The sequence below is a fragment of the Spermophilus citellus genome (assembly GCF_964194105.1).
Source record: "Spermophilus citellus genome assembly, chromosome: 16".
NCBI lineage: Eukaryota > Metazoa > Chordata > Mammalia > Rodentia > Sciuridae > Spermophilus > Spermophilus citellus.
The window spans coordinates 26,791,613-26,813,901 of NC_138196.1; the positions used below are offsets into that span (position 1 = coordinate 26,791,613).

The window sequence follows — 22,289 nt, forward strand, 5'->3', positions numbered from 1 at the left end:
TGAGACCCTGTCTCTAAGTAAAGTATAAAACAGTTGGGGATGTAGTTAAGCATCCCTGGGTTCAATCCTTGGCACCAAAAAACATCAAAAATAAAATAAAGTGTATGTTGATAAAGTTTGCCTAAACTGATTGTAATGTACAAGGTTCAAATCCACTATAAGCTACTTTATGAATACTGCAACTAAAACTTTTAAAATACAGGAGGACATCGTCTTTGTTTTAACCTATTTAAAGTCTGGTTGATTTAGTTTCTAAAGCCAAAATAAGTATAGTGGTAACACTGAAAATTTCCCAGTCAGTAACCAGAGAATTTTTTTGCATTTTTTTTTTTTTTTTTTTGGCACCAGGGATTGAACTTAGGGGCACTCAACCACTGAGCCATATCCCCATCCCTGTTTTGTATTTTATTTAGAGACAGAGTCTCACTGAGTTGCTTAGCACCATGCCATTGCTGAGGCTGTCTTTGAACTTGTTATCCTCCTGCCTCAGCCTCTGGAGCTGCTGGGATTACAGGTGTGAGCCACCATGCCCACTCTTTTTTATTTTTTTAAAATTATTTATTATTTTTAGATACGCATGATGGTATACTTTGACATTATGCATACATGGAGTATTGCCGCAGTCTGGCTGGGCACAATTCAGGAGCCACTTGTCAAAGGAAACTAACTTTATTTTTAGAACTACAAACGCCAAACAAAACAGCTCCTCAGGGAAAACCCCTCAGAGCCCAACTGCCACCACCGGCTTCCCCCATGCCTCTCACCCCCACACAACCCTCACTACCTCCCACAATCCTCCTGTTCTTGAGGCCGATTGGCTGGGTCGTGTGGGCGGAGCCAAAGAAGTCCCCCAATGAGCAGCTCCGTGGAGGAGCCAATCAGCTAGATGTTGCTGGGGCCGCTGTGAGCCAATCATCAGCTGGCAGTCTGAAGGGCAGGGAAACAGCCCAATGAACATCACCGCAGAGGAGCCAATCAGCTAGATGTTGCTGGGGCTGCTGTGAACCAATCATCAGCTGGCAGTCTGAAGGTCAGGAAAACAGCCCAATGAACATCACCGCAGAGGAGCCAATCAGCTAGATGTTGCTGGGGCCGGCAGCTGGAAGTTTGCTGGGGCCCCTTTGGCTGTGGCTCTCAACAGAGTATAACTTATTCTAATTAGGATCCCATTCTTGTGGTTGTAGATGATGTTGAGTTTCACTGGTGGTGTATTTATATATGAATATAGGCAAGTTATGTTCAATTGGTAACCAAAGAATTTGCTAATCAACCTACTTTGCTTATTTGCTTTCTTTTTCTTTCATGCTCTGTTCAGATTATCATAGCTAGTACAATCTCAACGAATTGTCATTGTTTATTTTTATGTCCATTTTCTTTTTTAGAATTGTGAACTCTTTGAGATCAGTGTTTCTTGTTAATATTTCACTTTTTATTCCTAGAAAAGGATTTAGATTAAATTGACCATATAATAACTAAAATAACAATAGGTTTTTTATTAAACTCTTTTTTTTTTTTTGCATCAGGCCCTATTTTAGCCTTTTATGTTAATGATTTTATTTAATCTTTAGAGTTATAAGAAATGTTAGGTACTATTACTATCCACAGTTTATTCATAAGGAAACCAAGACTTGGAAAACTTGAGTAACTTGTTCAAGGAAATACACATGGTAAGTGGTGGATCCACATTTTACATCTATGCAGTCTGATTCCACAGCACATATTTTTAATCGCCACCCTGGCAGAACATTATTAGTACTCCCATAAAGGGAAGTTAACTTTGTCTTTAACTTGGAAATTGAGGGCAAAACCAATATTAGTCATTACTTTGAAATGTCTGAAGACATTTTATTGGATGGTTTTGCAGTGACATGTAATACTACACACTATCAACTCTGTTTTAGTGTATGTCTGTAGTGTGGGAAGAGTAGAGAGAATGCTGGGAGGCGGGGGGAACCAAATTATATTTTTTCTTACCTGCTTTGTATGTAATGAGATTTAGTTCTTCCCATACCCTTTTACATTAGACAATGTGAATTTCGTCTTGTCTTCTACGACGTATTAGAGAAACTTTCTGCAATATGATATGTGATCAATTTTGGATACTGATGCACTTAATCTCAGTGGAAATATACTCTTTCTGTTTCTTTTGAAAGCTAATCCATGAGATAAGATTTAAGGTGTTGCCACAGAAAAATAGAACAGGCCACTTTTAAAAAACATTGTTGTGAGATGGTTCATAAGTGATAGTTTAAGTCATTCATTTTTCCAAGGAATAACAATAAAAGGTGAAATTTAATAAATATGGTATTTGAATTAATGCATACTTTTTCTTTTTTTTTATCCTAATGCCTTTAAAATTTTTTTTTGTAGTTGTAAATGGACAATACCTTTATTTTATTTGTCTACTTTTATGTGGTGCTAAGGATCGAACCCAGTGCCTTACGCGTGCAAAGCAAGCGCTCTGTGCTGAACTACTGCCCCAGCCCTATCCTGATGCCTTTTATCCATATTTCTTTCCTTCTCCTTTTTCTAATAGTATGAAACAAATATTTTGATTTGGGTTATTTTGGGTTTTTTTGGGTAATATTTATATAGTCTTAAGTGAAAAAAACGATGTTGATTTAGATGAATTTTTTTTTTTCTTTTTGAACTTTTATTTTTCTCATTTTTGTTTTTTTGTTTTGTAGGTATCACACTTATTGCTGTGGATGAGGCTCATTGTGTTTCTGAGTGGGGGCATGATTTTAGAAGTTCATTCAGGATGTTGAGCTCTCTAAAGGCAACACTCCCAATGGTAAGCTTTGCCAAGTCTAATGTTTTTTAATGACATTTTCACCAAGTGGAGCTTTCAGATCTGGGGAATGGCCAAAAGGCTGAAGACTTCTTTATCAAAGGGCAAACAGATGATGTAATCAGGGGAAAGGTTTTAAAAAATTCTAACCTTGGCTTCTTTATAAGGTTGGTCTATAATATATGGAGAAATATCATAGAATAAGGCTTGGCAAACCTTTTCTGAAAGAATCAGATAATAGTTACAGTAGTCCCCCCTTATTGATAGGGTATATGTTCCAAGAGCCCCAGTGGTATAGTACCTGAAGCAGCATATAATACTGAACCCTATATATTTATAAGTTAGGCACAGTAGGAGATTAACAAACATAACTAATAGTAAAAGAGAATAATTATAACAGTATTCTGTAATAAAATTGCCAGTACTAGTACTCTTGCTTTCTGGAGCAGTAACTAAGTAATATAAGTGGTATTTGAATATAAGCACTGCCATATAATTTTTATTTTTAATTTTTTATTAAAGCATCATAATAATACATAGTAATTATGTTCATTTTGACAAAATCATACATGCAAGGAATTCAATTTCAAGCTTCATCCCCTTCTTTTCCAATCCTCCTCCTTCCCTGATTTTCTCTCTTCTACTCTATTAAATTTCCTTTCTTCTATATATACATAAATGTGAAATTCTCTTTGGTATATTGATATATGAATATAACATGATTTTGTTAGATTCATCCCATTTATCTTCTTCCTTCCCTTTCTCCCTCCATCTTATTCTCTTAACTCCATTGGTATTCCCTAGGTCTTTGTGATATCTGATCCCCTCCCCAACTGCCTTCTTTCCCTGATTTTGTTTTAGTTTTTGCATATGAGAAAACATTTGACCTTTGATATTCTGAGTCTGGCTTATTTCACTTAGCATGATTTTTTTCTCCTTTCCATCTGTTTTCTGGCAAATGCCATTATTTCATTCCTCTTTATGGCTGAGTAAAACTCCATTGCAAGTATTGCCATATCTTGACTGTTGGTCTCATAACCAAGATAGCTACTAAATGACAAACCAGCAATAGCATATACAGTATCGATGTACTGGACAATTCACTTCCTAGGGAAAATGGAGCTGATTGGAATGATTTTATCACATTGCTCAGAATGGTATATAATTTAAAACTTACAAATTATTTAATTCTGGAATTTTCCATTTAATATTTTTGGACCATGGGTAACTGAAACCACAGACAGCCACACTGCAGATAATAGGAGTAGTATGTATGTGTTTGTCACATGTTGCTCTCTTTCTCTCTTGTTTTAAATACCCTTTTAAAAATGTAGAACTACAGTATATTCTTCACTTGTGGGCAAAACCAGGTTGTGGGCTATATTGTCCTATAGGCCATAGTTGTAGACTGTTGCTTTAGAAAGAAACATGGTTAGATTACCATGCTTCTCAGTGATGTTTCTCTTGTATCACATTAGAAATCTGGAAATTCAAGTATTGTAATGGTATTTTTTAAAATAAACTTTTAAGGGGCTGGAGTCGTGGCTCACTGGTAGAGCACTTGCCTAACATGTATGAGGCACAGGGTTTGATTCTCAGCACTGCATATAAATAAGTAAAGATCCATTAACAACTAAAAAATATTTTTAAAAAGGAAAAGCTTTTAGAACTGGAATTCCACTTTATTCCCTTTAATAGAAAATTGTAGAAAACCACAATTTTTTTCAATTTTTTTACATGAGTGTTCTACATGAAGGGCATGTGTTACATGAATGGCTTGAAAACACAGTATTGACCTTATTTTCTATTTTGAAAACCTAAAGATCACAGGAAGTTGTAAAACAAAAATATGTAAGGAGATCCTGTGTACCTTTCACCCAATTTCCCCAGTAATTGCTTGCATGACTGTAATATAATATCAAAACTAGGAGTATGACACTATATAATACCAGAGTTTATTCATATTTCATTATTTTTGTAAGTTCTCATTTGTGTATGTATGTGTGGAGTATTGTACACCATTTTTTCTCAAATAGATTTTGAGTTACTACCATTGCAATCAAGATATAGAATTGTTTCGTTCCCAGAAGGCTTCCTGGTACTGTCCTTTATAACTACACCCACAGTCCTCTTCACCCCAAACTTCAGTTCCTGCTAATTATTCTCTAATCTTGTTTTTTGAAAAATGTTGTATAAATGGAATCACAGTTTATTGCATTTTGCAATTTTTTTCTCATTCTCTTGATATCTATCCAAATTATTATCATATATTTCAAAAGTTTGTTCCTATTTATGACTACACAGTATTCCATAGTATGGACATATCAAATTTTGTCCGACCATTTACCTATATTAAAGAACTTTTGGGTTATTTTTCAGTTTTGGGCTATTATGAATAAATTTACTATGAATATTTGTGTGTACCTTAAAGGTCCTTCATTAAGCCAGTGGTTAAACAACCAATGAACATGAGTTTTTATTTTTCTGGGGTAAATGCCCGCAGAGTAGTTGCTGGGTCCTTTGGTAAGTGCACATTTTTTTAAGGAACTGCCTTACTGTTTTCCAGAGTGGCTGTACCATTTTCACTTTCCACCAGCAGTGCATGAGAGATGCAGTTTCTTCTCATCCTTGCCACCCTTTGGTGTTAACACTATTTTTTAAATTTTAGCCATTTTGATAGATATGGAATGATATCTTGTATTTTAAATTTGTATTTGTCTAATGGTGAATGATTTTGAGATTTTTGTTTAAGTTGCCTCTTTGAAGAAATACCTGATTTAATTGGATTGTGTTTAAATTTTTTTTTCTGTCAAGTATTAGGAGTTTTAAAAATAAATAAATATATATGTATATATGTATGTGCATCAGCCGGCACAGGACTTTAGTTAATCTCTCCGGAATCCAAATCGGCTGCTGTTCTTCCTGTGGAAACACACAAACAGACCCCCGACTCCAGAAAATCACTGGGTCAGGACCTTTCCATTGTCCTGTTAGAATATCCTTCCAAAGTACCTTGGGCTTATGCACATTTTTTGGACACATATGCCTTTCCGCAGCACGAAGTCCTGATGAATCCAAATTTAAAAAGTTTAGAGTAAAAAGGGTTATTTTAAGTTTATCTTTGGGGAATATATACCCCTTCCCAATTCCGTCTTTTTGCTTTAATAAGTACATTTTAATAGTTTGATGAGCTCTTTCAACTATGCCTTGTCCCTGTGGATTGTATGGGATTCCTGTTATGTGAGTAATGCCAAATGATGAAGTATAACCAGGGGCATTATCTGTTTTTAACTGTTTTGGAACGCCCACAGTGGCAAAATTTTGTAAGCAATGAGCTATAACATCTTTAGTTTTTTTCTCCAGCATGAAGGGAGCCCATCAAAAATCCAGAAGAAGTATCAACTGTAACATGCAAATATTTTAATTTTCCAAATTCTGGCAAGTGTGTGACGTCCATCTGCCAAATATGGTTAGGTATCAATCCTCTAGGATTGATTCCAAGATTAACTTGTGGTAAAAAGGTCACACAATTTTGACATTGTTTTATTATTTGTCTAGCTTGTTCCTTAGTTATTTTAAAACGCTTTGTAAAGTATTAGCATTGACATGGAACCTTTTATGAAAATTTATAGCTTCTTCTAGTGTAGAGAAAATATGTATGTCATGTGTAGTTTTATCTGCTAAATCATTGCCCAAACTAAGGGCTCCAGGCAATCCTGTATGTGCCCTGATATGTCCTATAAAGAATGGATCTTTTCTGTCCCAGATTAGACTTTGTATAGTGGAAAACAAAGAGAAAACAGTAGAAGAAGGGGAAATCCTACCAGCATCTTCAAGGGATACTATAGCATTAACTATATACTGACTATCAGAAAATAAATTAAATACAGAATCTTTAAACATCACAAAAGCTTGGAAGACTGCATTAAGCTCTATCTTTTGAGCTGATTGTTTGGGTACTAAAAATGTAAAAGTTTGATCAGGTGTAACTATTGCTGCTGTACCATTATTTGACCCATCAGTGAATATATCTGGAGCATTCATAATAGGTGTTTTTCTTGTCATTTTTGGAAAAATTACAGGATGCAATGACCAAAAGACAATAAAGGATTAGATGGTAAGTGGTTATCAAATGAAACATTAGATTTGCACATGATTATTGCCCAAGAATGTAACTCATTAGCTGATTCATCAATTTGATTCATAGTATATGGAGTAATAATTTTATTGGGAGAAATTCCAAACACTCCCTTTGCTGCTTTTATTCCTTTGAGTATTAATTGTCCTACAGCCTCAGGATACCTAGTAAGAATAGTGTTAGGAGAATAAGATAAATGTATCCATAATAATGGACCTTCTTGCCAAAATACTCCTGTAGGAATATTTTTTGTTGGTAGTACAATAAATAATAAAGTTAAACTTATATCAATTCTATCCAAATGCATATTTTCCATATATGTTTCAATGATTTTTAATGCCTTTCTTGCTTCAGGCGTTAATATTCGGGGTGAATTTGGATCTGATGGACCTTTTAGGATATCAAAAAAAAGTTCCCAACTCTCCTATTGGTATACCTAGATAAGGCCTTATCCAATTTATGTCTCCTAATAACTTTTGAAAGTCGTTAAGTGATTTGAGTTGATCTACTCGTATTTTTATTAAATAAGTTTGTAAGTGTGGCATAACATTCTAGCAATGTGTTTTTGTCTTTATGTGCCAATAACACATCATCCATATAGTGAAATATTTGTAGTTCAGGATTTTGATTTCTAAGTGGCTGGATTACTTTGTTAACATAAATTTGACACATAGTTGGGCTGTTAGCCATCCCTTGAGGGAGTACTTTCCATTCATCTCTCTGATCAGGACCTTCATGATTCAGTGCAGGGATAGTAAATTCAAAACTTGGACTATCCTCAGGATGAATTGGAATTGAAAAAAACCAATCTTTAAATCTATAACTAAAACATACCAAGTTTTTGGCAAAGCAGACAATTGAGGAATCCCCGATTGAGCAGGTCCCATAATAACCATCTCATTATTAATGGCTCTTAAGTCTTGCAATAATCTCCATTTACCAGATTTCTTTTTGATGACAAAAATGGGAGTATTATGGGGAGATACAGAAGGTTGTATATGTCCTTCCACTAATTGTTGTTTGACCAGATCATGGGCTGCTTGTATCTTTTCTTTAGTCAGGGGCCACTGAGGAACCCATACTGGTCTTTCTGATTTCCAAGTAATTTTTATTGTCTCAGTGGACCTTTCTGAAAATCCAACCCATGTCTGTCTGTTCCTTGATCTATTTGTATTGGTTCTACTATACCTTGTTCTTGTTTTTCTAATCTTTTTCTTTCCTAAAACCTTGTCTAGCCATAATAGTGGGTGCATTTTGATTGATGTTATTTGTTAATGTCAAACCTAATTGATCTAGGACATCTCGTCCCCATAAATTCACGGGAAGATGATCCAATACATGTGGCTGTATAGTTCCTTCACATCCTTCAGGATCCTTCCAATCTAATACCATTGCACTTCTATGGGGATTAGTCGCCACTCCTAGGCCTCGAAGCGTTTGAGTGGCTTATTGTAATGGCCAATGTTTTGGTTATTCTTGACGAGAGATGATGCTAAGGTCTACACCTGTATCCAGTAGCCCATTAAATTTCATGTCCTTGAATATTTAGTTTTAACATGGGGCGAGAATCTAAATTTAAAGAAAGCATAGCCAAATCTACACCTGTGGAGCCTAATCCCTTGGAACCTCTTTCTATAGCACGACTGGAAAATTTATCATGTAGGCTTGGTATTATTAGTTGCTGTGCTATTCTATCTCCTGGTGAAATTACTGATATACCCTTTGGAGAACTGGTTATAATTTTTATTTTACCTTCATAATCGGGATCAATTACCCAGGACTTATCATAAGTCCTTTTAGAGTAGAAGAGCTGTGTCCCAATAATAAGCCTACTGTTTCTTTGGGAAGAGGTCCTTTCACCCCTGTGGGAATGATTTGAACTCCCATCTCTGGAGTTAGTACTGATCTGGCGGAGGCGCAGATGTCCAACCCTGCGCTCCCTCTGGTTTGTCTGATGAGGGATCTAATGGACAATGTGTCCTGGGCACTATCCTGATGGGGTTGCTGGGTTCCTCCAGTGCTCCGTATATTTGTGGTTTTGGGCCCCGGAGCATTGGGCCCCCCTGTCCATTTTTTGGCAATGGAGCCCGATGCCTTTCTCCACGATATCATGGATAAACACTTGGTCCTTGTTCGTTTTTTGATAATGGAGTACCCTCTATGGTGGTTTGAGAACGGCATTCATTAGCCCAATGTCTCCCTCTACGGCATCGTGGGCAAATACCCGGTATTCTACTCCTTTGATACCTAGCTTTGTTAAACCCTCCTCCTATGGGGCAATTCCTTTTAAAATGTCCTGTTTGTTCACAATTGTAGCATGTTCTTGGACTGGCTTCTAAAGCCTGTTTTACTGCAGCTGCCACGATTTGCCCTTGTTCATTAATGTCTCTGGCATCTAAAGCCTGTTTTACTGCAGCTGCCACGACTTGCTCTTGTTCATTAATGTCTCTACATAATTTAATATATGTGTTTAAATCTTCATGTTTCCATGGTCTAATGATATCTCTGCACCAATGATTCGCTTGGTCATAAGCCAGTTGTTTTATTAGTGGAATTGCTTGTTCTGTATTCCCCAAAACTCTGGTAGCTGTTTGGATAAGCCTATCTACAAATTCAGCGTAAGGTTCATTAGCTCCTTGTATTACCTTAGATAATTGACCTTGTAAACCTCCATGTCCTTGTAAAGTCTTCCATGCCCTAATCGCCTCTGCAGCAATTTGTGAGTATACGCCAGGATCAGGTGCAATTTGTTGCTGCTGATCCTCATAAGGTCCCTTTCCTAACAACATATCTAGATTTCTCTGAGGATAACCAGCTGCTGCATTTCGCCTAGCCGTCTCCTTGCAAAATTCCTCATTGGCAACCTTCCATAACAGGTTTTGACCTCCATTTAGCACAGCTTTACACATATTAGCCCAATCTGCTGGCATCATGTTCAAGTTGTTAATGGATTCGACCAAGCTTACAGTGAAGGGTGCTTGAGGACCATAGGTTGTTACAGCCTCTTTCAGCTGCTTCACTGTTTTGAAATTTAAAGCATGGTAAATTCGCTGCCCTCCTACCTCAAATACAGGGCATGTTAATACTTGAGATCCTGTCTCAGGATCCCAACTATCAACTGCGGGGGTTGGGAGCCTCCCAGCATATGGAGGTGGTGCTGTTTATTGGACACTTATGCCCTCTGGTGATAGAATGCTGTTAGTAGCAGTCTCCTGTAGAGGTGGTGCTGTTGATTGGACACTTATGCCGTCTGGTGATAGAATGCTGTTAGTAGCAGTCTCCTGTTGTAACTTTTCCCCTGATGGCTTTTTCTGTTCTAAACTTCCTTCCTCTGTCTGACTAGCTCGAAAGACCTTCTCTTTTACTTGAATCTTTTCCTCTTTCTGACTAACTTGAGAGACCTTCTCTTTTACTTGAATCAATATGTCTTCTCCTTCCTCTACCATTGTCTGAACTGAAGGCTTTGGACTAAGCAAACCAGATACCAACGCCCACAATGGCAATGTGCCAACTGGCAGAGTCCCTGGGCTGTTCTTTTCTATTCTTTTTAAATCTTCACCATGATGGTTCCATTGTGATATATTTAACAACTCCTCCTTAAAAAGCCATGGGCTACATTTTTGTATTGTATCAACATACGCCCTGACTGCTCTTGATTTTACTGGGATGCCTCCTTCCTCTAACAATTTACTTTACACTCTTTCGGTTTGTTTTTTACTAATTTCTGATCCCGTATTTCTGCTATAATACAACCCAACAAGATGATGCCAAACAAAACCGAGACAGAATGAAATAAAAATGGAACAACACAAAATCATTATATTCTTTCTATCCTCCTGACATGTGCATCCGTCCTTTCTCCCTATCTGTTCCTCAGACGTAAATAGTTTTTCCTCAGATGTGAGCGGTTTTTCTTCCGTCTCACTCATCTCCAGGGACAGGCAACTTAAAACAAAAATGAAGCAAAACAAAAGAAACTTAGAATGGCTACCCATCCTCTCGCCCTGCCCTCAGGGGCGAGCAGTATACTTACCCTCAGTCGCTCCCCGTGCGAGCCACCAAATGCCGCAGTCTGGCTGGGCACAATTCAGGAGCCACTTGTCAAAAGAAACTAACTTTATTTTTAGAACCACGCACGCCAAACAAAACAGCTCCTCAGGAAAAACCCTCAGAGCCCAACTGCCACCACCGGCTTCCCACAAGCCTCTCACCTACACACACAAACCTCTCCCAGTCCCACAATCCTCCTGCTCTTGAGGCCGATTGGCTGGGTCGTGTGGGCGGAGCCAAAGAAGTCCCCCAATGAGCAGCTCTGTGGTGTGAAAGGGAAGGGAAACAGCCCAATGAGTATCACCGCAGAGGAGCCAATCAGCTAGATGTTGCTGGGGCCGCTGTGAGCCAATCATCAGCTGGCAGTCTGAAAGGGCGGGGAAACAGCTCAATGAGCATCTCCAATGAACATCATCACAGAGGAGCCAATCAGCTAGATGTTGCTGGGGCCGCTGAGAGCCAATCATCAGCCAGCAGCTGGAAGTTTGCTGGCAGCTGGAAGTTTGCTGGGGCCCCTTCAGCTGTGGCTCTCAACATATGTGTGTATATATACATATAACATACGTGTGTGATATTATGTTATATATGTATTACATCTGAGTCCTTGGTTAGCCATGTGGTTTGCAAATACTTCCTTCCAGTTTTAGCTTATCTTTTCATCATTTTCACAGTGTCTAAAAGAGCAAGCATTTAAAATTTTGGTGAAATCCAATTTATCAATTTTTTCACTTAGGGACTAGGCTCTGCACCTAGCCATAGATGGTAAAGATTTTATTATATAGTTGTTTTTCCTTAACTTTATAATTTTATTTTTTACATTTAGGTCTGTGATCCATTTTGAGTTCAATTATATAGGTGTGAAGTTTAGGTTGAGGTTCATTGTTTTCCCTTATAATGCTCCAGACCATTTGTTGAAAAGGCTGTCCTTCTTGTGTTGAATATCTTTATACTGTTTCTTGAAACAGTTCTTGCCACAGAACAGCATACTATCCTGGTGTTCTTCCTTGGTTTTGCCTTAGTCTCCTTTGTTCCTTCTCATCTCTTTATCCTTTTAATGTTCACAAGCTTGAAACCTTAGTCCTTGAACTTATTCTTTTATACTCAAATTCCTTATCATCTTATCTAACAGATAGGGCTTTTTCTTTTTGCATTACTAGGAATTGAACCAGGGACTGCTGTAGGCTAGGCATGCACTCTAACAGAGTTTATATTCCCCAGCCCTTGTCTCCCCCCATCCCCCATGCCTCCTGCCCCATGCTAGGCATTGAACCCAGGGTTGTTCTACCATTGAGCTACATTCCCAGCCCTTTCTATTTTTTTGTTTTTAAATAGAGTCTTGCTAAGTTGTCAAGGTTGGCCTTGAACTTGAAATCCTTTTGCCTCAGTCTCCTGAATCTCAGGGATTATAATCATGCACCCTACCATGCCTGGCCCAACATGTAGTTTTAATACTATTTATATCCTGAGAACCTCCAGGTTTATATTACAGCCTTGGACTAATATTAGCAATATGTGAGTGATTCAGTTTCTCTGCCTCCATGCCAGCACTTTGTATTATCATTATTTTTTGTTACATTTTATAGAATATAAATATAATATTCCAAAGAATATTTATAGAATATGTATATATGTGTGTATACTTGTGTGTATGTGGTATACATACACATACAAACACTCATGTAGATATATAGTTACCTTCTGAAGATTTTTCTACTTAGATGTCTAATAGGTATCTCAAACTGTTTCAGAATGACTTCTTGATAGTCTCACCACTCTAGACCTTCCCTTCCCAAGAATCTCCAAAATCTTATTTAATAACAGCTTCATCCTTCTGGTGTTGAGGTCAAAATTTTTAGAATTTCATTCAACTCTACTCTTTTTCTCACTCTCCACAATACATTTAAACAGTAAGGAAATCTTGTGAGGTCTTTAGGATCTAATCAGTTGATTCGTGCCATTTCCCTGGTACAAATCTCCAGCTTTCGCATGCACTGTTACAGTAATTTCCTGCTTTCCCTTTTCCCCTTCTCTTATCTATTTAAGTACAACATTTGAACTAATACTTTTTAAATATGTCTGATATATTCCCCTCCAAACTCTCTGGTAGTGGCATGTATACATTGATGCCATGTCTTACTGAGTCTTATATGATCTAGTCTTCCAGTTTTGCTTTGACCTTATCCTGTCCTAAATGCCTCTTCATTCACTGCATTCCAGCCACTTCACCTTCCTAGGGCTTTACATATACAGTCATACATACATTACTGGATAAGGGTCTGAGGAGGTCCCCTTTTAGAGAGAAGGAATCTCAGTTTGGCCCTGGCAGGTTCTTGAGTTATGCCATAGAAAGGAAGGAAATTTCAGGGTACATCAAAAGAGGCACAAAGGAAATAGGCTGAGGTGTGATAATTACAATAACCAAAGGTAGGCTGGGTGTGGTGGCACATGCTTATAATCCCAGCAACTCAGGAGGCTGAGATAGTAGGATCACAAGTTTCAGGGCAGCTTTGGCAACTTAGTGACACCCTGTCTCAAAATAAAAAATGAAAGGGCTGGTGTTGGGGGTGTGCTCAGTGGTAAATGCCCTGAGTTCAAGTCCTAGTACCAAAAAGAAAAAAGAAAAGAAGAGGCATAAAGGAAACTTTGTAAATACAGAACACTGGAAGTGCGTGTGTAGGTGTTTGGCATCAGCCTGGTGAGTTTCTTCTATCCTACCTTACTTCTGCATCTGAGCTTTGCCTCTGATATTCCTTCTTCCTGAATACTTTTCACCCAGTTAATTTATGCTCCCTTATTTCTGTCAGATATTCACTGAAATATTGCCATCTCATTTAGGTCTCTTGGGCTACCATATTTGAAATATCACATTAATCCTCCTTCCCCAACATTAAATCTTCCTCAGATATCTTTGCTATTTTTAGAAATAGTGTTTATCTCTATTATTATCTCTATTTTTTTAAACTTCCTATATTTTGTCTGTTTTTTGTGAGCACCTACTAGAATATATATTTTTCTTTTTGTGAGGAGGGATTTTTGATTGGTTAAAAAATCTGTAACAGTATCTGGATCATGGTAGATGCTCAGTAAATAATTGGGTGATTGAATGAATGAATTCTGATCAGAAAGCTGATAATCAGTAACTCTCCTACACAGATAGCTGTGAAAGGTTGGGTAATAGTTACACCAAAGGACTCTGCTAATTTCTATAGTAAATGATTTGGAAGAGGCATAAAACATAGTTTCTGCTTTCAGATGGTAAAAGAATTTAGATTAATACCTATAAAAATAAAATCAGTACTAGCATGCATGAGACTTTGAGTTTGACGCAACAGCATCACACACATACACAAACATATACCCACACACAAATGAATAATACCTAACAATATAAAGTATGTTGACTGGTACAAATAATACAGAAAGATTAATAGTGATAGTGTTAATAGTACATGTAATAGACAGAGAAGGGATTTGATGGTGAAATCCCATAGGCACAGTGCCCTAGAGAACTTATTTTCATTAATTTAGAATGGTTTAAAGCAACCTTTTGGAAACTAGGAAGATTGCTTTCTGTAATCTTTTCCTAGGCCTTTGATACTGGAAGGATTGTTTAAAAGGAATTTTAAATATTAAATGTAATATAAATGTAGTTCTTAAACACTTTTCAGGTGGAATTAAATCTTTTATTATGTCTAGCTATTGACGTCATTGTATCATTTTCATTTCTTGGGATGATTTAAATATTGCATGTTCCTTCTGTTGAACCTCTGGGACAGGGTGTTTGTCAAGCAGTGGCTGAGAAAATGTTGTTCTCTTGGTGTTTTCAAGAATCCTCTGTATTAGCTAACTGGTGAGAAATGCCACCTGGTGGTTGTAGCCCAATCATTTTTCTCATTGTTCTTGGTGCTGTTTTTTTAATTCCAGTGTCACTAGGACACCTGTTATAAACCTGGATTTCTTATTGTATTATTTCAGTAAGTCTAAAAAATAGCAAAAATATCACTAAACCATTTGGCACAAAGATTTCTATTTGGAAGTAATTATTAAAGGGAGTCTTGAGAAAGAGCAGCGAGGCATAAAACTCTACAGAAGTCTTAAAATTCTGTAACATTAATGGGGGAACTGTGAAATCCATGAGACATATTGGTCCTTTGTGTTACTTTCTTCCTAGTACCTATTGGAAAAAAGATAAGCATGCAGCAGACACTCAGTAACCATTTGAAATGAAGGAATAAATTCTCTGTGTAGTATAGAATATAGAGTTAAAATAAACATGACCCAAATTTAGAAGCAAATGGAATAGTTATAGTTTTCTAAATCTTTGGGTGTTGCACTATGGAAATATATACTAAATATCTTCTTAGATTTATAAAATCACACGATTATTTTATATTTTGTTGCTTGTTTTGGCAAAAATTGATGCTTGAAACCTAGACTTAATAAACTCAAATAATTAATTTTAAGACTTAGTAACTTATTACAAGTAGGTGGCAGTATAATTTAGCATCTATCCAGTTTGCTTCTGAAAATTTAAGGGTTCAAATTCTTAATTATGCTGTGACTACAAATATAAACTGAGAGTAGCCCAGTAAAATGAGCATGTATGATCACCCTTCTCATAACCTGCCTGTATATTATTTTTTAGTTTGCTTATAAATTATGTGTGGTACCTGGGGTTGAACCCGTGGCCTCACTAGTGACATGCTAGGCAAGTACTCTACCACTGAGCTACATCCCCAACCTTCTTTGTAAAATCGTAGCATCATAAAGTACCCAAAACAGAATTCTAAGAATAGGTTCTATTTACTTTTGAAGTGAATCTTTATTGTTTCTTCAATTTTATCATGTTACTTTATTTTCTAGTTGCAGGAGCAGCATTCCCTTTTTTAATAAGTTCATTTTTCATGTGATGCTGGGAATTGAATCCAGTGCCTCATGCGTGCTAGGCAAACACTCTACACTGAGCCACAACCCCAGCCCAGAAGCAACATTCTTAACTGTGACTTTTAGAATGTTGGAGGCAAAAGAGTAACTATTTATATTATAATCATTTTCACTGTTAGCTGGTCACTGGAATTGGGAATTTCTAAGCAAATGGGGATTTTTAAATTTCAGGGGTCTAACAGCCCACTTTGCCAAAGCCAATGGCAAATCTGGGACTACTGCCCATATCTGTGAAATTTCCATACAGAAACCTTTTTAATTGTTGCAGTAACAATGGTGGTTACAGTTGAAAACTTTTGAGTGTTCTATGCTGTCCTGTATATTTGGCATTTTACATATTTTGTCTCATTTAATGTTCATAAGAACTTGATGATACTGATTCCGTTATTGTAGCCATTTTTTATAGGACAAAACCAAAGCTCAGAGAGATAAACACACAGCTAAAGGTAGACATTAAACCAAGTAGTTGATTCCAAGCCAGGTTTGTTTCACTGCTGTGCTGCTCTTTTGCCTGATGTTTCCATTAACTTTTTGGAGATGTGACATTTAATTTCCATATTTTCATAAATGCATTTTCTGTCTACTGATACATTATCTCTCTTAGAAACATATCCAGCCCCCCCGCTCTCTTTTTTTTAATGGTCCCTTCCCTCCCCTTTTATTTTTATTTATTTATTTTTATGTGGTACTGAGGATTGAACACAGGGCCTCATGCATGTGAGGCAAGTGCTCTATCACTGAACTATAATCCCAGCCCTAACCCTGTCTTCTTATGAGCTATATCCTAAAAAACTTCCCTTTTTAATCTGCATATGCAGATAAACAAGTATTTATTAGTGCATTTATAAATAAGTTGATTGAAGCACTTAAGGGAAATGCTTTATTGTCAGGGTGAGAATGTGTATGTCCTAGTAATTTCTATTTTTTAAAAAATAGTTTATTTAGACATTGATGGACCTTTATTTTATTCATTCATTTATATGCGGTGCTGAGAATCAAACACAGTGCCTCACACATGCTAGGCAAGCACTCTATCACTCAGCCACAACCCCAGCCCAAAACTTCTAATTTTTCAACTTCCCTATTCTCAGCCATATATTTGTTAGTACCTATATATTAACACAGAAATGTATCTATATTAAGGCTTGGTTAGAGAAATTAACTTCTTTAAATTAGCCCATTTATCTCTACTTCCTTATGGAGGCATTCAAAATTCAGAGAAGAGTCTGATTGGAAGCCAGAGATCAATTAAATTAGTTTTGGGGTTAAGTTTTTATAAAGTTTTATAGAATTTAAGGATAGAGAATATAAAAATGATGCAATTAATTGGTCATGTTGGTTTTATTTATTTTTTTTCATTCATAAAACCTCCCAAGATGAGATAGTTTTTAATTCAGTAAATCTATATTAATTGCAAATGTAACAAAAAAGTTTGTAATTTGTATCTTGTTTTAATTTTGAGCCAGACTCTACACTTCTTTGCGAATTGGTAAATTGTATGTAAATTTTTACATACAAAAGATAATTATTTAAGCTGGTTTGTGAGATAGCTACAGCATATCCAAAAAAAACATTTTATTGAGACATTGTTTCCTCTGTCTGTAATAAGCCTAAATGTATTTTTAGGAAAATTGTATTCTGGTAACGGAACAGCTAATTATTTACGAACAACCTTAAGATGTAACCCATTTTTTTTCCTGATTGTGAAATGTAGCATAATTGAGTATGATTCCCTTATATAATAGGAACAAAAATATGAAGTGTAGTTTTATGGGAGATATTTTGTTATCGTGCCTTTGAATTTCTGAAAGATTGTATGTTTTTCCTCATGCCTGCTATGTTCCTTTTTGGTTGATTATATAATTCAGAGTCTTTGCTAGACTGAAAATAGAGTATGGTTTCATTGCTTTAGGAAGCAATTAATAATACACATTTAATATTATATATACCATGCCATTGATTCACTTTAGTAAGACTGGAAAGGGGTTATCCAGGTCAGGGGAAGCTTTGCTTTTAGATATGAAAAGCTGTAAACTGATGTATTTCATGAGAGACAAAAAAACAAAACAAAACACTAAAACACCAATCTGCCAAAAAAAAAAAAAAAAAAGAAAAGAAAACCCACAGAAAACACCTCATTGATTTATACAGTTAGATTTTCCAAAAAAAAAAAAAAGTAAGTAATGCACCCTTACTTATATGGGTACTATTTATAGATGTAATAGTTCAAAATAATAACTGGAAAGATAGCGAGCTAATAAATACATTTAATTTAATAAAACAAACTAAATTGTATTTAGTGCTTATAAATGATTTCTGTTTTTTTTTTTTTTAAAGAAGCAATGTTATGTTTAGAAGACTGAAAAACAGTTAAGGAGCTTCTTTTTCTTTTATTAAAAAGTGTAATTTTAAGGTATTTTTGACAGTGTACCTCCTGTAACACTCTTTTTATAAGAAAGCAGTAGAAATATTCAGAATTAGTGAACATTTTTAAAAAATCATGTTTATTCACTCAGGTTCCAATCATTGCCCTCACTGCAACTGCAAGTTCTTCAATCCGGGAAGACATTGTACGTTGCTTAAAACTGAACAATCCTCAGATTACCTGTACTAGTTTTGATCGACCAAATCTATATTTAGAAGTTGGACGGAAAACAGGGAACATTCTTCAAGATCTAAAGCCATTTCTTGTTAAAAAGACAAGGTAAGGATTTAATGGTTGATGGATTTTTGTAGCTATTTCTTTTTTTATAGAAAAATTTATTTATTTTTTTACTATTTCTTCCTAATAGCTGTGGTTCAAGTTAAGTGTGGTATTACATAATCAGTTCAGTAACTTGAGAAAAAGTATATTTTTGAAGTTAGGGACTAATTCTTCTGTTATTTTTATTCCCTGTTGATGCTTGAATAGGAGTATTTGTAATCTTTATCATTCTCTTTGCCTTTTTGGGCGGGGGTAACATTTTTTTCCTCAATTTTTTAAAAATTTTTTTATTAGTTGCTCAAAACATTACAATGATCTTGAAATATCATACATTTGATTCAAATGGGGTACGTAATCTTAATCTTATTTTTCCACGTGTACAGATTGCAGGATCACATTTGTTATACATCCACGTTTATACATAGGGTCATACTAGTGTCTATTGTATTGTGCTGCCCTTCCTATCCCCCCTCCCCACCCCTTCCCTCTTCTCTTTCTACCCAATCTACTGTGACATGTTTTTTTCTCTCTTTTTTCTTCCCCCTCACACCATCTTATATGTAATTTTGCATAACAATGAGGGTCTCCTATCATCTTCCATGCAATTCCCCTTCTCTCTCCCATTCCCACGCACCTCTTGTCCCTATTTAATGGTAATCATCTTCTCATGCTCTTCCTCCCTGCTCTGTTTTGAGTTGCCCCCCCTTATATCAAAGAAGACATTCTGCATTTGTTTTTTTAGGGATTGCCTAACTTCACTTAGCATAATCTGCTCTAATGCCATCCATTTCCCTGCAAATGCCATGATTTTGTTGTTTTTTAGTGCTGAGTAATATTCCATTGTGTATAAATGTCACATTTTTTTTTATCCATTCATCTATTGAAGGGCATCTGGGTTGGTTCCACAGTCTAGCTATTGTGAATTGTGCTGCTATGAACATTGATGTAGCTGTGTCCCTATTGTATGCTCTTTTTAGTTAGGTCTTTTGGGTATAGTCCGAGAAGGGGAATAGCTGGGTCAAATGGTGGTTCCATTCCCAGCTTTCCAAGAATCTCCATATTGTTTTCCAAATTGGCTGAACCAATTTGCAGTCCCACCAGCAATGTACAAGTGTACCCTTTTCCCCACATCCTCGCCAGCACTTGTTATTGTTTGACTTCCTAATGGCTGCCATTCTTACTGGAGTGAGATGGTATCTTGGAGTGGTTTTAATTTGCATTTCTCTGATTGCTAGAGATGGTGAGCATTTTTTCGTGTATTTGTTGATTGTATATCCTCCTCTGAGAAGTGTCTGTTCAGATCCTTGGCCCATTTGTTGATTGGGTTATTTGTTTTCTTGTTGTTTAATTTTTTGAGTTCTTAGAGCTCTATCTGAAGTGTGAGGGGTAAATATTTGTTCCCAGGATGTAGGCTCCCTATTTACCTCTCTTATTGTTTCTCTTGCTGAGAAAAAACTTTTTAGTTTGAGTAAGTCCCATTTGTTGATTCTTGTTTTTAACTTTTGTGCTATGGGTGCCCTATTAAGGAATTTGGAGCCCGATCCCACGAGATGGAGATTAGGGCCAACTTTTTCTTCTATTAGACGCAAAGTTTCTGGTTTGATTCCTAGCTCCTTGATCCATTTTGAGTTAACTTTTGTGCAAGGTGAGAGAGAGGGATTCAGTTTCATTTTGTTGCATATGGATTTCCAGTTTTCCCAGCATCATTTGTTGAAGATGCTATCCTTTCTCCATTGCATGCTTTTGGCACCTTTGTCTAATATGAGGTAGTTGTAATTTTGTGGATTGGTCTCTGTGTCCTCTATTCTGTACCATTGGTTTACCTGCCTGTTTTGGTACCAGTACCATGCTGTTTTTGTTACTATTGCTCTGTAGTTATAGTTTAAAATCTGGTATACTGCCTGTTTCACTCTTACTGTTTAGAATTGCTTTTGCTATTCTGGGGGTCTTTTATTTTTCCAGATGAATTTCACGGTTGCTTTTTCTATTTCTGCGAGGAATGCCGTTGGGATTTTGATTGGCATTGCATTAAACCTATAGAGAACTTTTGGTAATATGGCCATTTTAATGATATTAGTTCTGCCTATCCATGAACAAGGTATATCTTTCCACCTTCTAAGGTCCTCTTCTATTTCTCTCTTTAGGGTTCTGTAGTTTTCGTTGTATAGGTCCTTCACCTTTTTTGTTAGGTTGATTCCCAAGTATTTTTTGTTGTTGTTGTTGGTGGGGCTCCAGGGATTGAACTCAGAGGCACTTAACCACTGAGCCACATCTGTGGCCTTGTTTTGTCTTTTATTTAAAGACAGGGTCTCACTGAGTTGCATAGGGCCTCTCTAAATTGCTGAGGCTTGGCTTTACACTCAGGATTCTCCTCTCTCAGCCTCCAGAGCTACTGGAATTATAGGGAAGCACCACCATGTGGGCTTCTCTGTGTTTTGACACTGTTGGTCTCCATGTCTTATGCAAATGTTTCCTTCTATTTTTTTATGTTAATTCTTCTAATTGATGTCTTTGGTACTTTATATCCCAGACTGAATATCTCCTAACAGATCTCTCTCCTCCTCTTGCTCATTGTTGCACTCTGCACATAACTTTCATATTCATCTTCTGAAAGCACACCTCTTAAATCTTGGAGCACCTTTCTGGAATTCTATTCTAGGGAATGAAGATCAGACTCCTTTACCTAATAGTGGAAGCAATATGTCAATATTTTATATGGAATTTTTTTCTAAAAACAGATCAAGAAATATTGTATACCCATTTTCAGTCCTCTTCAAGCAGAGTATACTAGTAGTAAAACACTGAGAGTCAGAATGCTTTCTACAGATCTGAGACATGAAGTAGAGGGTAATTAAGGCTTCAGATCAATGGTTTTTTATTTCCATTTTCTTCTCTTACTTTGATTCTGCCATTTGTCCGTATTTACATTTTTTCTATTTATTGATTGAAAATGTTTTTTAAAATAGCCTTATTTTGTTTTTATATTCACATTATATATTTTTTAAACATTTTTTTAAGTTGTAGTTGGAGATTATATCTTTATTTATTTATTTTTATGTGGTGCTGAGGATCGAACCCAGGGCCTCACACGCACACAGCGGGCATCCTACCACTGAACCACAGTCCCAGCCCTCACATTATATTTATTTAGATAATTAGATGAACCTCTTTTGCCTATTTCATTTAATGGTTAGGCAAATAAGGGCTGCTTTTTGTTTTTACCCTCAGGAAATTGTTATGAAGACATAACAGTTTTTAGTAAGTTACTTGGCAGTAAATTCCTTTTGTAAAAAGCATTTTTAGGCTTGATTTGTTAAGTTCAAATTTTTACATATTATCTGTATCTTTTTAAATTTTAAGATTTAATATCATTTTGAATAATATGGATGCACTTGTAAGTTGAAAATGGCTCATTTTTCAGTCCCATTCTCTATGCATATTTACTATTGATATTTTGATGTTTAGCTATATAGACTTCTTTGAGTGTATTACTATGCAGACATGCACCCCTATTTTGTTGTTGTTAAGTTTATATAGAAATAATTTCATACCATATCCATTTCTCCTTTCATTTAAAGTATCTTTCCATATATTTTATTTTATTAAATTAGGGCCTTAATGTGTAGAATATACTATCCAGATTTTGGTGAGCAGTTTTTTCT

General features: G+C 36.2%; 1 protein-coding gene across 1 annotated transcript in view; it reads left to right on the plus strand.

The window, feature by feature from the left end:
• WRN (WRN RecQ like helicase) overlaps window positions 1-22,289 on the plus strand; it is a 170,722-nt gene that overhangs the window by 67,904 nt on the left and 80,529 nt on the right. Inside the window, exons 17-18 of the mRNA XM_081268993.1 lie at window positions 2,688-2,794; window positions 18,440-18,627. Coding sequence (XP_081125119.1) covers window positions 2,688-2,794; window positions 18,440-18,627 — 295 coding nt within the window. The remainder of the gene's footprint in view (window positions 1-2,687; window positions 2,795-18,439; window positions 18,628-22,289) is intronic.